General features: G+C 52.1%; 1 protein-coding gene across 1 annotated transcript in view; it reads left to right on the top strand.

Moving 5' to 3' along the window:
* Window positions 1-1,276: 1,276 nt before the first annotated feature.
* The window catches only part of TTLL9 (tubulin tyrosine ligase like 9), an 88,999-nt gene continuing 70,984 nt past the window's right edge, over window positions 1,277-19,291 (top strand). The window contains exon 1 of the mRNA XM_060233183.1: window positions 1,277-1,354. Coding sequence (XP_060089166.1) covers window positions 1,340-1,354 — 15 coding nt within the window. The 5' untranslated portion in view covers window positions 1,277-1,339. The remainder of the gene's footprint in view (window positions 1,355-19,291) is intronic.

Genomic DNA, 19,291 nt, shown 5'->3' with positions numbered 1-19,291 from the left:
GCTCTTCTGATGTTCTTATGAAGGCCTCAGCCTCTCTGCCCTGTTGTTGGCCCTCCAGAGGAACTGTGTGATGCAGGAAGCTGGACTAGATGGACCCTCACTGGTCTGATCCAGCAGGGCTCTTCTGATGTTCTTATGAAGGCCTCGGCCTCTCTGCCCTGTTGTTGGCCCTTCAGAGGATCTGGCTGGCCACTGTGTGAGACAGGAAGCTGGACTAGATGGACCCTCACTGGTCTGATCCAGCAGGGCTCTTCTGATGTTCTTATCAGGGGAAAGCCTCAGCCTCTCTGCCCTGCTGTTGGCCCTCCAGAGGAATTGGTTGGCCATTGTGTGAGGCAGGATGCTGGACTAGGTGGAAACTCACTGGTCTGATCCAGCAGGGCTCTTCTGATGTTCTTATGAAGGCCTCAGCCTCTCTGCCCTGTTGTTGGCCCTCCAGAAGAACTGGTTGGCCACTGTGTGAGGCAGGTTTGGAGGCCCTCCCCCCCCCACTTCAGGGTTGTCAGAAAGCAGGGAGGAGGGGAGGGAAATGCCTTCTGTGAAGTCTTATTCACTATGGAGATTTATTCCCATAGAAAATCATGGGGAATTGTTCTGGGGGTATCTGGGGCTCTTGGACAGCTGCTTTTTGGGGTAGAGGCACTGAATTTTCAATATAGCATCTAGTGCCCCTCCCCAAAATACCCCCCAAGTTTCAAAGAGATTGGACCAGGGGGTCCAATTCTATGACCCCAAAAGAAGGTGCCCCTATCCTTCATTATTTCCTGTGGAAGGAAGGCTTTGAAAAGGTGTGCCGTCCCTTTAAATGTGATGTCCAGGACTCCCTTGGGAGTTCAATGATGCTTGTCACAGCTTTGATCTTGGCTCCACCCCTAATGTCTCCTGGCTCCGCCCCCAAAGTCTCCTGGCTCCGCCCCCAAAGTCTCCAGATATTTCTTGAATTGGACTTGACAACCCTACTGTTGATTGTAACAAGGAAAAGGGATCACAGTAAATGGGACAAACAGTGGAAGTGAAGCAACTGCTGTGATGAATAACAAGATTTATTATAACCATTTAAAAACCTTCATATATTTTAACTGGACCTTTATTATAACGTGAGCTATGCAAAAATTTTAAATGTGGCGCGTTAAAATGCACGAAGGTTTTTAATTGGTTATAATAAATCGTGTTATGTTTGTCCCACCTTGGGGTCGGCAACCCGCATTTGCAGCCTCCGGCGCCGAGAATCGCCTCGGCCCCGCCCACCGCCTCAGCCCCGCCCACCGAGCTCCGCGGCCTGCTCGGGTTGCCATGGAGACGAGACGCGGCTGATGGCGGCTGGAGGCTGAGGGGCGCCATGGCCAAGAACAAGGTGGGGGAGGAGGGGAGGGGCACGCGAGACCCCTTGGTGGGGGGGGGGCCTCATGCCGCGTGGGGGAGGGGAGAAATTGGGGCGGGGGGAGGTCTCTGGACGGCGCCCCATGCAGTTTGGTAAAAGAAAGCAGGGCGGAGGGGGGGGGGCGGGGGGGAGCGTTGGTCGCAATGATGGACAGCTTTTTAAATTTGAAAAGAAACTTGTCTTAGGGTGGGTGGCCAAGTGCAAGTCAAGAAAGGTATGAGGACTTTGGGGGTGGAGCCAGGAGACTGGGGGTGGAGCCAGGTGACGGGGTGGAGCCAGGAGACTTTGGATTGGAGCCTGGAGACTTTGGGGGTGGAGCCAGGAGACTGGGGGTGGAGCCAGGAGACTTTAGGGGTGGAGCCAGGAGACTGGGGGTAGAACCAAGAGACATTGGGGGTGGTGCCAGGAGACTGGGGGTGGCACCAGGAGACTTTGGGGGTGGCGCCAGGGGACTGGGTGTGGAGCCAGGAGACTTTGGAGGTGGAGCCAGGAGACTGGGGGTGGAGCCATGAGACTTTGGATTGGAGCCTGGAGACTTTGGGGGTGGAGCCAGGAGACTGGGGGTGGAGCCAGGAGACTTTGGGGGTGGCGCCAGGGGACTGGGTGTGGAGCCAGGAGACTTTGGAGGTGGAGCCAGGAGACTGGGGGTGGAGCCATGAGACTTTGGATTGGAGCCTGGAGACTTTGGGGGTGGAGCCAGGAGACTGGGGTTGGAGCCAGGAGACTTTGGGGGTGGCGCCAGGGGACTGGGTGTGGAGCCAGGAGACTTTGGAGGTGGAGCCAGGAGACTGGGGGTGGAGCCATGAGACTTTGGATTGGAGCCTGGAGACTTTGGGGGTGGAGCCAGGAGACTGGGGGTGGAGCCAGGAAACTTTAGGGGTGGAGCCAGGATACTGGGGGTAGAGCCAGGAGACTTTGGGGTGGAGCCAGGAGACTGGGGGTGGAGCCAGGAGACTTTAGGGGTGGAGCCAGGAGACTGGGGGTAGAACCAGGAGACTTTGGGGGTGGTGCCAGGAGACTGGGGGTGGCACCAGGAGACTTTGGGGGTGGAGCCAGGAGACTGGGGTTGGAGCCAGGAGACTTTGGGGGTGGCGCCAGGGGACTGGGTGTGGAGCCAGGAGACTTTGGAGGTGGAGCCAGGAGACTGGGGGTGGAGCCAGGAGACTTTGGATTGGAGCCTGGAGACTTTGGGGGTGGAGCCAGGAGACTGGGGGTGGAGCCAGGAAACTTTAGGGGTGGAGCCAGGATACTGGGGGTAGAGCCAGGAGACTTTGGGGTGGAGCCAGGAGACTTTGGGGGTGGAGCCAGGAGACGGGGTGGAGCCAGGAGACTTTAGGGGTGGAGCCAGGAGACTGGGGGTAGAACCAGGAGACTTTGGGGGTGGTGCCAGGAGACTGGGGGTGGTGCCAGGAGACTGGGGGTGGTGCCAGGAGACTGGGGGTGGCACCAGGAGACTTTGGGGGTGGAGCCAGGAGACTGGGGGTGGAGCCAGGAGACTTTAGGGGTGGCGCCAGGGGACTGGGTGTGGAGCCAGGAGACTGGGTGTGGAGCCAGGAGACTGGGTGTGGAGCCAGGAGACTTTGGAGGTGGTGCCAGGGGACTGGGGGTGGAGCCAAGAGACTTTGGAGGTAGTGCCAGGAGACTTTGGGGGTGGAGCCAGGAGACTGGGGGTGGAGCCAGGAGTCTGGGGTGGCGCCAGGGGACTGGGGGTGGAGCCAGAAGACTGGGGGTGGAGCCAGGCGACTTTGGGAGTGGAGCCAGGAGACTGGACGTGGCGCCAGGAGACTTTGGGGTGGAGCCAGGAGGCTGGGGTGGAGCCAGGAGACTTTAGGGGTGGAGCCAGGAGCAAGGCTGAGACAAGCATCATTGAACTCCAAAGTGAGTTCTGGCCATCAAGTTGAAAGGGACTCCACTCCACTTGCACCTGCTGGAATGGCCTTGGGTTAGCCATAGATATTGCAGGAATTGTCCTTGAAAGGGCAGCTGCTGTGAGAGCCCTCTCAGCCCCACCCACCTCATAGGGTGTCTGTCATGGGGGGAGAAGATATAGGAAATTGTAAGCTGCTCTGAGTCTCTGATTCAGAGAGAAGGGCGGGGTATAAATCTGCAGTTGTCTTCTTTGAAATGCCTTCCCTCCAATGGAAATAATGAAGGAAAGGGGAACCTTCTTTGGGGGCTCATAAAATGGGACCCCCTGGTCCAATCTTTTTGAAACTTGGGAGGTATTTTGGGGAGAGGCACTGGATGCTATACTGAAAATATAGTGCCTCTACATAAATAAACAGCCCTCCCAGAGACCGGCGGATCAATTCTCCATTATTTACTATGGGAATAAGTCTCCATAGTGAATAATAGAGTGCCCAGCAGACACTCTATTATGGAGAGGGTGGTTGAGGGGTGATAGGATCACCATCTTCAAGTACTTGAAGGGCTGTCACATAGAGGATGGTGTAGAATTGTTTTCTGTGGCAGCAGAAGATAGGACCAGAACCAGTGGGTTGAAATTAAATCAAAAGAGTTTCCGGCTCAACATCAGGAAGAACTTCCTGACCGTTAGAGCGGTTCCTCAGTGGAACAGGCTTCCTCCTCGGGAGGTGGTGGGCTCTCCTTCCTTGGCAGTTTTTCAACAGAGGCTAGATGGCCACCTGACAGCAATGAGGATCCTGTGAATTTAGGGGGAGGTGTTTGTGAGTTTCCTGCATTGTGCAGGGGGTTGGAATAGGGGACATTGGAGGTCCCTTCCAACTCTAGGATTCTATGATTTCCATCCTCTCCCCCTGCTTTCTGATAACCCTGAATCTGGGTAAAGGTCTCCAAACTGGGGGATCCCCTGCCCCCACCTGGGGATTGGCAACCCTATGATTGACATCTTTGAGGAACTGCCTTTTTCTCATGGACATGCAGAGAGGAGCCCCTCCCCCCCGATCAGGGCAAACCTCCCCACACCCCCATGGATTGGTTTGACATTGGAAAAATCCCAGGTCAGCCCAAAGGCACCCCCGCTCCCAGAAATCGACCATGGAAAACCTAATAGTGAAACACAAACACACGCATATACACAAATGCACCCAGGCATGTATTCATGTAGGGTTGCCAATCCCTAGGTGGGGGCAGGGGATCCCCTAGATTGAAGGCCCTCCCCCTGCTCCAGGGTCATCAGAAAGTGGGGCGGGGTGGGGGAAAGAAATGTCTGCTGGGCACTCCATTATTCCCTATGGAGAACTGGTTCCCATAGGTATCATGGAGAATTGATCTGTGGGTATCTGGGGCTCTTGGGGGGCTGTTTTTGAAGCAGAGGCACTGCACTTGCAGCACAGCATCTAGTGCCTCTCCCCAAAAGACCCTCCAAGTTTCAAAAAGATGGGACCAGTGGCCCCTCCAGTCCAACGCTCTGTGTCACAGAAGAACATAAGACAAGCCCTGTTGGATCAGGCCAGTGGCCCCTCCAGTCCAACACTCTGAGTCACATAAGAACATAAGACAAGCCCTGTTGGATCAGGCCAGTGGCCCATCCAGTCCAACACTCCGTGTCACATAAGAACATAAGAGAAGCCATGTTGGATCAGGCCAATGGACCCTCCAGTCCAACACTCTGTGTCCCATAAGAACATGAGAGAAGCCCTGTTGGATCAGGCCAATGGCCCCTCCAGTCCAACACTCTGAGTCACATAAGAACATAAGACAAGCCCTGTTGGATCAGGCCAGTGGCCCATCCAGTCCAACACTCCGTGTCACATAAGAACATAAGAGAAGCCATGTTGGATCAGGCCAATGGCCCATCCAGCCCAACACTCTGTGCCACATAAGAACATAAGAGAAGCCATGTTGGATCAGGCCAATGGCCCATCCAGCCTAACACTGTCACATAAGAACACAAGAGAAGCTCTGTTGGATCAGGCCAATGGCCCATCCAGTCCAACACTCTGTCACATAAGAACATAAGAGAAGCCATGTTGTAGCAGCATTTTACCCCACTGAAGCCCCTCCTCTTCCCAAACCCCACCCTCTCCAGGCTGCATATCAAAATCTCCAGGAATTTCCTGACCTAGTACTGGGAAGTTTATGTCACCCTCCCTCCCCCCGAAATGGACTACTCCATAAATGGCCAATCAGGAACTGTGCAAGCAGAGCATGGAGGTGTCTCTGCTACGCTCTTGCCCCTCCACACCTGGAGCCAGCTACCTAAACCTAGCTTCCGCTGGGATCGAACCCAGGTCGTGAGCAGAGGGCTCTGACTGCAGTACTGCAGCTTTACCACTCTGTGCCATGGGGCTCTTCTACAGAGCCGAGATTGGAGTAAAGCAATTGGTGAGACCTGGAAATAGCAGCAAATACAACTAATAGCAGCAAATACAGCGAGAGCCAGTCTGGTGTAGTGGTTAAGTGTGCGGACTCTTATGTGGGAGAACCGGGTTTGATTCCCCACTCCTTCACTTGCACCTGCTGGAATGGCCTTGCGTCAGTCATAGCTCTCGCAGAGTTGTCCTTGAAAGGGCAGCTTCTGTCAGAGCTCTCTCAGCCCCACTCACCTCACAGGGTGCCTGTTGTGTGGGGAGAAGATACAGGAGACTGTAAGCCGCTCTGAGTCTCTGATTCAGGGCGGGGTATAAATCTGCAGTCTTCTTCTTCGATTGGATTAAGGCAATCAGATTATTGGTTATGCATTCTTTGTTCTCACCTGGTGGTGGTGGGAAGTTGCTGTCAGGTTACAGTTGACCCCGTGGGATTTTCATAGCAAGAGACATTCAGAGGGGGTTTGCCGTGGCACGCCTCTGCGTCACGACCCCTGGCTTTCCTTGGAGGTCTCCCATCCAAATAGTGCTGAGATCTGATAAGATCAGGTTAACCTGGCCCGTCCAGGTGAGAGCTGTTCTCACAAGACTATCTAACATACTTCCACTCATTTTCTGTAAAACGTAAGTAGGGATTCATGGTATGATACTCGTTAAGCTTAATGAGAGAGAAGCCTCTGCCTCAGGGGTGTCAAACTTATTTGTTATGAGGGCCAGATTTGACATAAATGATACCTTGTCGATCTGGGCCATGTGTGTCCTAAAATGCAATGCCAGGTAGCAGAAATATAAACTTTATAAAGGACACAGATAAACACAGTTAAAGATATTTTTTTTAAACTTAAACTATGCTTAAACTAGAGCACTTATTGGTCTTAAAGGTGCTTTCATGGTATCTTTTCCATGGGACTGGGGGAACTGGGCAAAGGAAGTTCTGGCTCTTTCCGTCCTTCCCCAGGGGACCAGAAGGGGAGGATTCTCAGCCAATTGAAGGAAGAGCGGCTTGGCTCAGTAGCTCTGCTGTATGATTGAGAGAGCCTGGCAAAGCAAGCTCTTTCTCCCCCCCTCCTCCCCAAGAGAGGAATCTCAGCCAATGAAAAAATAGAGGCTTTGCTCTGTGGCTCCTGTGTGATTGCTTGAGCCTGGCAGAGCAAGCTGTGATGCAGAAGGAAGCAAGAGAGAGGGAAAAGAAGAAGATGATACTGGATTTATATCCCGCCCTCCACTCCGAAGAGTATCAGAGCGGCTCACAATCTCCTTTCCCTTCCTCCCCCACAACAGACACCCTGTGAGGTAGATGAAGATATTGGATTTATATCCCGCCCTCCACTCCGAAGAGTTTCAGAGCGGCTCACAATCTCCTTTACCTTCCTCCCCCACAACAGACACTATGTGAGGTAGATGAAGATATTGGATTTATATCCTGCCCTCCACTCCGAAGAGTCTCAGAGCAGTTCAGAATCTCCTTTCCCTTCCTCCCCCACAACATACACCCTGTGAGGTAGATGAAGATATTGGATTTATATCCCGCCCTCCACTTCGAAGAGTCTCAGAGCGGTTCACAATCTCCTTTCCCGTCCTCCCCCACAACAGACACCCTGTGAGGGGGGTGGGGCTGAGAGGGCTCTCACAGCAGCTGCCCTTTCAAGGACAGAGTCTCAGAGCAGCTCACAATCTCCTTTACCTTCCCCCGCACAACAGACACCCTGTGAGTTAGATGAAGATATTGGATTTATATCCCACCCTCCACTCCGAAGAGTCTCAGAGCGGCTCACAATCTCCTTTCCCGTCCTCCCCCACAACAGACACCCTGGGAGGTGGGTGGGGCTGAGAGGGCTCTCACAGCAGCTGCCGTTTCAAGGACAACCTCTGCCAGAGCTATGGCCAAGGCCATGCCAGCAGCTGCAAGTGGAGGAGTGGGGAATCAAACCCTGTTCTCCCGGATAAGAGTCCCCACACTTCACCACTATACCAAACTGGCTCTCCAGAAGGAAGCAGCTGACAGCCAGTTGCTTGGGGGTGGGGCTGATAGGAGCCCTCCAGGGGCCTCATTTGGCCCCTGGGCTGCATGTTTGACACCCCTACTCTACCTAGACTCATGGACCAACCTGCCCTGGTCTAGGAAGCCAGGTGTTCACATTTTGGAGGTCACATTGCTTTGTATCATTTTGTTAGCCACTGAAACATTCACCAAAAAGTTTCCAACGTTCAGTACATATGAGCAAAAAAAACCCCAAACCAAACAACCCCACATTGAGTGGGTGTCTGTAACAAAACACACTTCATGCAGCAATCACCATCGCGCAAACAATGTACAATCTGGCAGTGGGGGAAATTTCATCTTTTTTTCCCACTCGTAAAATATTGTGGTTTGGGTGGTCAGAAAAAGAGAGCGATGTTCACACAATAAAACAATAACGTGGAGAGGAGAAAAATGCTAGCGTAGGCTGGAACCCTTCCAAGCGCTCTGTTGTGTCGATGTGACCTTTGCATGCCGTGCTTGAATTATTTGGTGGAGGGCGGGGAAAGAATGCCTGTCTCCGCTTCTTGTGCTTCGTGCTCTTAGCTACTGTTTGAGAAAGTTCCCTGAATGGGCTCTCCTTGCCTGTATTCAGGCTCCTCTATGCCTCTACCTGCCTGGAATCAGATCTCTCCGCTTTATTTCCTTGGTCTCCAGCTGTGCATTGCTTGTTTTCTGTCTCCAACAAGATCCATCCATGTTTTGATCCTAGGCAAGATCTTTCTTTAACCCACTGCCCGCCCTTCTGTTTCTCACTCTTCCTTGGCTTGGTCAAATTCTCATTCTGGTAACATATGAAGCTGCCTTCTACTGAATCAGACCCCCCTCGGCCCATCAAAGTCAGTCTTGTCTACTCAGACTGGCAGCGGCTCTCCAGGGTCTCAAGCTAAGGTTTTTCATACCTCCTTGCCTGGACCCTTTTCAGTTCGAGATGCCGGGGATTGAACCTGGGACCTTCTGCTTACCAAGCAGATTCTCTGCCACTGAGCCACCATCCCTCCCCTGCTCTCCAGGGTCTCAAGCAGAGGGTTTTCACACCTATTTGCCTGGACCCTTTTGAGTTGGAGATGCCGGGGATTGAACCTGGGACCTTCTGCTTACCAAGCAGAGGCTCTGCCACTGAGCCACCCTCCCTCCCCTGCTCTCCGGGGTCTCAAGCTGAGGTTTTCCACTCCTATTTGCCTGGACCCTTTTTAGTTGGAGATGCCGGGGATTGAACCTGGGACCTTCTGCTTACCAAGCAGATTCTCTGCCACTGAGCCACCATCCCTCCCCTGCTCTCCACGGTCTCAAGCAGAGGTTTTTCAAACCTATTTGCCTGGGCCCTTTTTAGTTGGAGATGCCAGGGATTGAACCTGGGACTTTCTGCTTACCAAACAGATGCTCTGCCACTGAGCCACTGTCCCTCCCCTGCTCTCCAGGGTCTCAAGCTGAGGTTTTCCATGTCTATTTGCCTGGACCCTTTTTAGTTAGAGATGCCGGGGATTGAACCTGGGACCTTCTGCTTCCCAAGCAGATGCTCTATCACTGAGCCACCGTCCCTCCCTTAAAGCTGCCTTCATTCCTTGTGAACATACGAACATATGAAGCTGCCTTATACTGAATCAGACCCTCAGTCCATCAAAGTCAGTATTGTCTCCTCAGACTGGCAGCGGCTCTCCAGGGTCTCAAGCTGAGGTTGTTCACGCCTGCTTGCCTGGACCCTTTTTAGTTGGAGATGCCGGGGATTGAACCTGGGACCTCCTGCTTACCAAGCAGATGCTCTACCACTGAGCCACTGAGTCTGAGTTTCATGCCCCGCATGGGAGACCCATGCAGTGGCCAAGTGAATACGAGACTACAGATCAAGGCAGGTAGTCAGTTGTGTTAATCTGTCTGTAGCTGTTCGGTAGTACCTTAAAGACGAACAGCATTCGTGGCAGGGGAGGCAAATTCGTGAGCCGTTGCTCTCTTCAGTTTGGTGTAACGGTTAAGAGTGGTGGACTGTAATCTGTAGAACTGGGTTTGGTTCCCCACTCCTCCTTCACATGCAGCTACTGGTATGACTGTGGGGCAGCTGCAGCTCTCTCGGAGCTGTGCTCTCAAGAGCAGTTTTCTCAGCACTCTCTCAGCCCCACCTACCCAGGAAGGGAGGGGAGATAGTAAGCTGCTTTGAAACTCTTAAGTGAAGGGTGGGGTATACATCCTCCTCTTCCTCTTCCTCCTGAATATAGGACATGCCTGCTGGTCAGACCAGTGGTCCATTCGTTCCTGCATCCCGTCTCAGCGGGCACTCAGATGCTCAAGAGGGACAGCAAATAGGACATCGATGTAAAGGCTTTCCTTTGATGCCACTTCTTAGCACTGCTGCTTAGAGGTTTATTGCCTTTGTAGACAGAAGTTCCTTTCAGCCACCATAGGTAGTAGCTATTGATATTCCTCTCTAACAGGAATCCGTCTAACCCAGGGGTGGCCAAACTGCGGCTCAGGAGCCACATGTGGCTCTTTCACACGTATTGCGTGGCTCTCAAAGCCCCCGCCACCCTGTCGGCCGGCTTGGAGAAGGCATTTCTCTCTTTAAATCATTTCTTTAAACCAAGCCAGCCCGTGGCTTGGAGAATGCATTTAAAAATTACAGTTGCTTTCTTTCCACCTCTCCCTCCCTCCCCATCTATTTGCCTGCCTGCCTTCCTTCCTGCCTTACATCTGGCGTTCACGTCTTGTGGCCCTCAGACATCTGATGTTTATTCTGTGCGGCTCTTACGTTAAGCAAGTTTGGCCACCCTGGGTCTAATCTCTTGTCAAAGCAAGTAAGCTTAAGAACATAAGAATTCACTGCCACAGGAGGTGGCGGCAGCTACAAGCATAGCCAGCTGTAAGAGGGGATTGGATAAAAATATGGAGCAGAGGTCCATCAGTGGCTATCAGCCACGGTATATATGTGTGTGTGTGTGTGTGTATGTATGTATGTATATATGTGTGTGTGTGTATGTATATATATATATATATATATATATATATATATATATATATATATATATATATATATATATATATATATATATATATATATATATATATATATATATATATATATGTATACACACACACACATATTGGCCACTGTGTGACACAGAGTGTTGGACTGGATGGGCCACTGGCCTGATCCAACATGGCTTCTCTTATGGTCTTATGTGACACAGAGTGTTGGACTGGAGGGGCCACTGGCCTGATCCAACATGGCCTCTCTTATGTTCGTATGTGACACAGAGTGTTGGACTGGATGGGCCACAGGCCTGATCCAACATGGCTTCTCTTATGTTCTTATGTGACACAGAGTGTTGGACTGGATGGGCCACTGGCCTGATCCAACATGGCTTCTCTTATGTTCTTATGTGACACAGAGTGTTGGACTGGATGGGCCACTGGCCTGATCCAACATGGCTTCTCTTATGTTCTTATGTGACACAGAGTGTTGGACTGGAGGGGCCACTGGCCTGATCCAACATGGCCTCTCTTATGTTCGTATGTGACACAGAGTGTTGGACTGGATGGGCCACAGGCCTGATCCAACATGGCTTCTCTTATGTTCTTATGTGACACAGAGTGTTGGACTGGATGGGCCACTGGCCTGATCCAACATGGCTTCTCTTATGTTCTTATGTGACACAGAGTGTTGGACTGGAGGGGCCACTGGCCTGATCCAACATGGCTTCTCTTATGTTCTTATAAGAGAAGCCATATTGGATCAGGCCAATGGCCCATCCAGTCCAACACTCTGTGTCACACAGCGGCCAAAAAACCCAAGTGCCATCAAGGGGTCCACCAGTGCGGCTAGAAGCTGGAAGTTTACACCCTACACCAGGGGTGGCCAAACTTGCTTAACATAAGAGCCACACAGACTAAGCATCAGATGTTTGAGAGCCGGAGGGAAAGAAGGGAGGGAGGGAGGGAGGAAGGAAGGAAAATATATGGGGGAAGAAGGAGGGAGGGAGAGGTGGAAAGAAGGTAGCTCTAACTTTAAATGCATTCTTCAAGCTGCTGGCTGGGTTAGCTTGGAGAAGTGCTTTAAAGAGACAAATGCCTTCTCCAAGCTGGCCAACGGGGTGGTGGGGGCTTCAAGAGCCACACTGTGAAAGAGCCCCACGTGGCTCCTGAGCCACAGTTTGGCCACGCCTGCCCTACACCCACCAGTCCTACATCTAACATAATAATAATAAGAAGAAGAAATTGGATTTATATCCCGCCCTATACTCTGAATCTCAGAGTGGTCACAATCTCCTTTCCCTTCCTTCCCCACAACAGACACCCTGTGAGGTAGGTGAGGCTGAGAGAGCTTTAACGGCAGCTGCCCTTTCAAAGACAACTCCTACGAAAGCTATGGCTGACCCAAAACCATTCCAGCAGGTACAAGTGGAGAAGTAGGAAATCAAACCCGGTTCTCCCAGATAAGGGAGCTATGGCTGACCCAAGGACATTCCAGCAGCTGCAAGTGGAGGAGTGGGGAATCAAACCCGGTTCTCCCAGATAAGAGAGCTATGGCTGACCTAAGGCCATTCCAGCAGCTGCGAGTGGAGGAGAGGGGAATCAAATCCGGTTCTCCCAGATAAGAGAGCTATGGCTGACCCAAGGCCATTCCAGCAGCTGCGAGTGGAGGAGTGGGGAATCAAACCTGGTTTTCCCAGATAAGAGAGCTATGGCTGACCCAAGGCCATTCCAGCAGCTGCAAGTGGAGAAGTAGGAAATCAAACCCAGTTCTCCTAGAGAAGAGTCAACGCTCTTCACCACTACACCAAACTAGCTCTCTTGTTGAAGAGTTGGATTTACACCCTGCCCTTTACTCAGAGAGGCTCACAATCTCCTATATCTGCTCCCACCACAACAGACACCCTGTGAGGTGGGTGGGACTGAGAGAGCTCTCCCAGAAGCCGTGGCTCAGTGGTAGAGCATCTGCTTTGCATGCGGACGGTCCCAGGGCTAGTCCTCAGCATCTCCAGTTTAAAAAGCACCAGGCAGTAAGTAGGGGAAGTGAAAGGCCCTTTTCTGCCTCAGACCCTGGACTAGCCACTGCAAGTCTGAGTGGGAAATACTGACCCTGATGGACGGAGAATCCGAGTCAGTAAAAGGCAGCCTCGTGTGCTCGTGAATCTATTCACCATCGACTTCTTTGGGTCTTTCTAAATTCTCTTATGGTTTGAAGCAGGGGTGGAATTCTGGCAGGAGCTCCTTTGCATATTAGGCCACACCCCTCAGATGTAGCCAGTCCTCCCAAGAGCTTGCAAAAAAAAAGCTTTGTAAGCTCTTAGGGGATTGGCTCCATCAGGGGTGCGTGGCCTAATATGCAAAGGAGCTCCTGCCAGAATTCCACCCCTGGTTTGAAAAGGGGAAAAAGCTCGCTTCGTTTCCTCCACCTCTGTCTTTCCACCCCTCCTCCAGTCATTTTTTTCTCTTTGAAATGAACGTCCTCAGATGTTTTCCCTTTTCGATGCTTCCTTGTTAGCGCTTTGAAACTTCCTTCCTACCTGGAGCGCTGTCAGCACCCGAAGAGCCCTAGTTAGGAAATGAACAGAAGAGGCTGGAGGGAAATTCCATCCAGGTGGCCGTCAGGAACTCGATAGAGGAGAACTAGATTGTCTAGTTAGGCTGGAAACAGGGCCTCTTGGAGGTCAGGAGAGACGCCTGGGCCGTGACCTTGTCTTGAGGCTCCTCCCTTGGCAGAGGCAAGGTTGGGAGCTATGCTGGGCCCAGGGGTGGGGAGAGGCAGGAAGCTGTGCTAGGCCCAGTGAAGCTCCGGTCCTCCTCCACTGCCTGCTGGAGAGCCCAGAAGCTCCCACTGATGCAGAAGGATGTTAATTTATGGTGTGCGCTACAGGCAGTCTGGTCCAATAGTTTAAAGGTGCACAATCCCTTCCTTCAGACAGGTGAGGGTCCATCTAGTCCAGCCTCCTGTCTCACACAGTGGCCAACCAGTTCCTCTGGAAGGCCAACAGCAGGGCAGAGAAGCCAAGGCCTTCTTAAGAACATCAGAAGAGCCCTGCTGGATCAGACCAGTGAGGGTCCATCTAGTCCAGCCTCCTGTCTCACACAGTGGCCAACCAGTTCCTCTGGAGGGCCAACAACAGGGCAGAGAAGCCAAGGCCTTCTTAAGAACATCAGAAGAGCCCTGCTGGATCAGACCAGTGAGGGTCCATCTAGTCCAGCCTCCTGTCTCACACAGTGGCCAACCAGTTCCTCTGGAGGGCCAACAACGGGGCATGAAGACCAAGGCTTTCATAAGAACATCAGAAGAGCCCTGCTGGATCAGACCAGTGAGGGTCCATCTAGTCCAGCCTCCTGTCTCACACAGTGGCCAACCAGTTCCTCTGGAGGGCCAACAACAGGGCAGAGAAGCCAAGGCCTTCTTAAGAACATCAGAAGAGCCCTGCTGGATCAGACCAGTGAGGGTCCATCTAGTCCAGCCTCCTGTCTCACACAGTGGCCAACCAGTTCCTCTGGAGGGCCAACAACGGGGCATGAAGACCAAGGCTTTCATAAGAACATCAGAAGAGCCCTGCTGGGTCAGACCAGTGAGGGTCCATCTAGTCCAGCCTCCTGTCTCACACAGGGGCAAACCAGTTCCTCTGGAGGGCCAACAACAGGGCAGAGAGGCTGAGGCCTTCATAAGAACATCAGAAGAGCCCTGCTGGATCAGACCAGTGAGGGTCTATCTAGTCCAGCCTCCTGTCTCACACAGTGGCCAACCAGTTCCTCTGGAGGGCCAACAACGGGGCATGAAGACCAAGGCTTTCATAAGAACATCAGAAGAGCCCTGCTGGATCAGACCAGTGAGGGTCCATCTAGTCCAGCCTCCTGTCTCACACAGTGGCCAAACAGTTCCTCTGGAGGGCCAACAACAGGGCAGAGAAGCCAAGGCCTTCTTAAGAACATCAGAAGAGCCCTGCTGGATCAGACCAGTGAGGGTCCATCTAGTCCAGCCTCCTGTCTCACACAGTGGCCAACCAGTTCCTCTGGAGGGCCAACAACGGGGCATGAAGACCAAGGCTTTCATAAGAACATCAGAAGAGCCCTGCTGGGTCAGACCAGTGAGGGTCCATCTAGTCCAGCCTCCTGTCTCACACAGGGGCAAACCAGTTCCTCTGGAGGGCCAACAACAGGGCAGAGAGGCTGAGGCCTTCATAAGAACATCAGAAGAGCCCTGCTGGATCAGACCAGTGAGGGTCTATCTAGTCCAGCCTCCTGTCTCACACAGTGGCCAACCAGTTCCTCTGGAGGGCCAACAACGGGGCATGAAGACCAAGGCTTTCATAAGAACATCAGAAGAGCCCTGCTGGATCAGACCAGTGAGGGTCCATCTAGTCCAGCCTCCTGTCTCACACAGTGGCCAACCAGTTCCTCTGGAGGGCCAACAATAGGGCAGAGAGGCTGAGGCCTTCATTAGAACATCAGAAGAGCCCTGCTGGGTCAGACCAGAAAGGGTCCATCTAGTCCAGCCTCCTGTCTCACACAATGGCCACTGAGTTCCCCTGGAGGGCCAACAACAGGGCAGAGAGGCTGAGGCCTTCCTAAGAATATCAGAAGAGCCCAGTGAGGGTCCATACTAGTCCAGCACCAAGTCTCACACAGTTCCTCTGGAGGGCCTAAAACAAGGCAGAGAGGCCGAGGCCTTTCCTTGAGAAGAAGAAGAAGATATTGGATTTATATCCCGCCCTCCACTCCAAATCTCCGTCTCCGAGCAGCTCACAATCTCCTTTACCTTCCTCCCCCACAACAGACACCCTGTGAATCGGGTGGGGCTGAGAGGGCTCTCACAGCAGCTGCTGGCGGGATGTGGGCCGGCGAGTTGGGAACCTTCTGGGCAGCCCCAGTTCTCCCAGATAGGAGTCTGTACACTTAACCACTACACCAAACTGGAAAATAGATGTGCTGCAGCTTGGCCACCCCTGGCTTAAGGGGTAAATAGCAAAGGGGGAAACCAATTGTGTTTTTCTGCTTGCACGAGGGCCCTGACCCAGCTTCACCCCTGCCCTTGCACAGGAATTCTGGTTCGTAGGCCTCTCCTGCTATGTGAAAGGCACCTTTGGTTATAAGTTTTATTTGCAGAGTTGCAGAATCTAGTTTGGATAAGCAGCCACGCTGCCATCGAATTGCATGGCGTTTCCCCCCCCCCCCAGTCGATTAACCGTCTGACTTTCAGACAGCTGATAAATTAATTAACTTATTAAATGCACATATTGCGAAACCTCTATGGAGATGTTTTTCGAAAGGAAGGTGACAGCGTGTCAAAAGTACGGGCTCGTTTAACGTTTAAAGCAGCTGATCGACAGATCGCAAGGTGTTGACGCCACGGCTGCTTCTGGCTCAGCTGCACCTCCACTGTCCCAGTTTTTCTGCAGCTACCAGGGAGAAAGAGAGAAAGCCAGTCCTGAGTCTTCTAGCATAGATAGCATGGCTGGTTGAATGCAGCTCAGCAGAGATCTGCCTCTTTCTCTCTCCAGTTCCTCTGGAAGGCCAACAACAGAGCAGAGAAGCCAAGGCCTTCCTAAGAATATCAGAAGAGCCCTGCTGGATCAGACCAGTGAGGGTCCATCTAGTCCAGCCTCCTGTCTCACACAGTGACCAGCCAGTTCCTCTGGAGGGCCAACCAGTTCCTCTGGAGGGCCAACAACAGGGCAGAGAGGCCGAGGCCTTCATAAGAACCTCAGAAGAGCCCTGCTGGATCAGACCTGTGAGGGTCCATCTAGTCCAGGCTCCTGTCTCACATAGTGGCCAACCAGTTCCTCTGGAGGGCCAACAACAGGGCATAGAGGCCGAGGCCTTCATAAGAACCTCAGAAGAGTCCTGTTGGATCAGACCTGTGAGGGTCCATCTAGTCCAGCCTCCTGTCTCACATAGTGGCCAACCAGTTCCTCTGGAGGGCCAACAACAGGGCAGAGAGGCCGAGGCCTTCATAAGAACCTCAGAAGAGCCCTGCTGGGTCAGACCAGTGAGGGTCCATCCAGTCCAGCCTCCTTTCTCACAGTGGCCAACCAGTTCCTCTGGAGGGCCAGCAACAGGGCATAGAGGCCTTCATAAGAACATCAGAGCAGAGTCTTTCTCTATGACAGGGAGAGAAAGAGACAGTAACAGACACACACACTAAGAGCACCTTGTTACCTTTCTGTGCTGGCTGAGTGATCTCAGAAGAAGAACATTCCACCTTTCTAGGTATGAGAATCAATTTTTTAGGAGCTGGTCTCATGTTATAAGCGGCCCCGTGGCGCAGAGTGGTAAAGCAGCAGTACTGCAGTACTGCAGTCTGAATTCTCTGCTCATGACCTGAGTTCGATCTGGCGGAAGCTGGATTCAGGTAGCCGGCCCAAGGTTGACTCAGCCTTCCATCCTTCCGAGGTCGGTCAAATGAGTCCCCGGCTTGCTGGGGGGGGGGGGAAGTGTAGATGACTGGGGAAGGCAATGGCAAACCACCCCGTCAAAAGTCTGCTGTGAAAACATTGTGAAAGCAACGTCACCCCAGAGTCGGAAACGACTGGTGCTTGCACAGGGGACCTTTCCTTTCCCTCATGTTTATAGCTGCCAGCTCCAAACAGAGCTGGGGAAACAGTTCTGATTCCCTGTATCCTTTGTATGATAGCATCTCCAAGTATCCGGAGGGTTGTCATGTAGAGGATGGAGTGGAGTTGTTTTCTGTCACCCCAGAAAGTCTGACCAGAGCCAACAGGTTGAAATTCAATCAGAAGAGTTTTGGAAGAACTTCCTGACAGTTAGGGCAGTTCTTCAGTGGGACAGGCTTGCCGGGGGGGCAAGGGTATCTCCTCCTATGGAGGTTTTAAACAAAGGCTAGATCAGGGGTGTCAAACATGCAGTTCGGGGGCCAAATCAGACCCCTGGAGAGCTCCTATCAGGCCCCTGAGCAACTGGCTGTCATCTGCTTCCTTCTCCCTCTTTGCTTCCTTCTGCATCACAGCTTGCTTTGCCAGACTTGCTCCATTGTACAGAAGCTACAGAGCAAAAACTCTGTTTTCTCCATTGGCTGAGGCTCCTCCCTTGGGGAGGAAGGGGGAGAGGGAGAGCTTGCTTTGCCAGGCTCTCTCAGTCTCAGGAGAGCTCCTGAGCCAAGCCTCTCTTCCTTCTATTGGCTGAGGCTCCTCCCCCCAATCACCTGGGGAAGGAAGGAAAGAGCCAGAGCTTCCTTTGCCCAGTTCTCTGAATCCCATGGGAGAAATACAAAGAAAGCACCTTTTAAGACCAATGAGTGCTAATCTTTTAAGCATGTTTTTAAAGTTTTTTAAATATATATATATTTGTGTTTGTTTATGTTCTTTATAAAATTTATATCTCTGCTACCTAATCTTAAATAGGTACACACAGGGCCCGGCCTGACATGACTTCGCCCGACCCATCATGGCCCGGCCCCTCAAGGTCTCATTTATGTTCTGGCCCTCATAACAAATGAGTTTGACACCCCTGGGCTAGATGACCATTTGACAGCAGTGCTGATTCTGTGAGAGGGAGGGCAGGAAGAGATGAACCAGTGCTTGGCTCTCATGGTCCTTTCTTATATGCCCAGAGTAATGCCCATCCCTAAGAACATAAGAGCATAACAGAAGCCCTGTTGGATCAGGCCAATGGCCCCTCCAGTCCAACACTCTGTGTTACATAAGAACATATGAGAAGCCCTGTTGGATCAGGCCAATGGCCCCTCCAGTCCAACACTCTGTGTCACATAAGAACATAAGAGAAGCCATGTTGGATCAGGCCAATGGCCCATCCAGTCCAACACTCTGTGTCACATAAGAACATAAGAGAAGCCCTGTTAGATCAGGCCAATGGCCCATCCAGTCCAACACTCTGTGTCACATAAGAACATAAGGGAAGCCCTGTTAGATCAGGCCAATGGCCCATCCAGTCCGTGTCACATAAGAATATAAGAGAAGCCATGTTGGATCAGGCCAGTGGCCCATCCAGTCCGTGTCACATAAGAACATAAGAGAAGCCATGTTGGATCAGGCCAATGGCCCCTCCAGTTCAACACTCTGTGTCACATAAGAACATAAGAGAAGCCCTGCTGGATCAGGCCTATGGCCCATCCAGTCCAACACTCTGTGTCACACAGTGGCCAATATATGTGTGTGTGTGTGTATACGCACACACACACACACACACACACACATATATATATATATACACACATACAAACACTGTGGCTAATAGCCACTGATGGACCTCTGCTCTGTATTTTTATCCAGTCCCCTCTTAAACCTGGCTATGCTTGCAGCTGCCACCACCTCCTGTGGCAGTAAATTCCACATGTTAACCCCTCTTTTGGGATCAGGAAAGAATTTTCCTCCAGGTCAGATAAACCCACCTATCCTGGAGGGTATGGGGTTTTTTTGCCTTCAACTGAGCATAGATCAGTGGTCACTGAGGGTTTGGGGGAAAGGTAGTTGTGGATTTTTTGCATCGTGCACGGGGTTAGGCTAGATGACCCTTGAGGTCCCTTCCAGCTTCATGTTGCTAAGTACCAGCATTGGTCTCATGTTTATAGCCATCAGCTATACACAGAGGTAAGGAAACAGTCCCTGCATCATATTGTAGTGCTGCTGGGATTTCTGTTATTTTTTT

This window comes from Heteronotia binoei, chromosome 2 (assembly GCF_032191835.1).
Source record: "Heteronotia binoei isolate CCM8104 ecotype False Entrance Well chromosome 2, APGP_CSIRO_Hbin_v1, whole genome shotgun sequence".
NCBI lineage: Eukaryota > Metazoa > Chordata > Lepidosauria > Squamata > Gekkonidae > Heteronotia > Heteronotia binoei.
The sequence above is the reverse complement of the archived record's forward strand: the minus strand, read 5'-3'. Positions and strand labels throughout refer to the sequence as shown.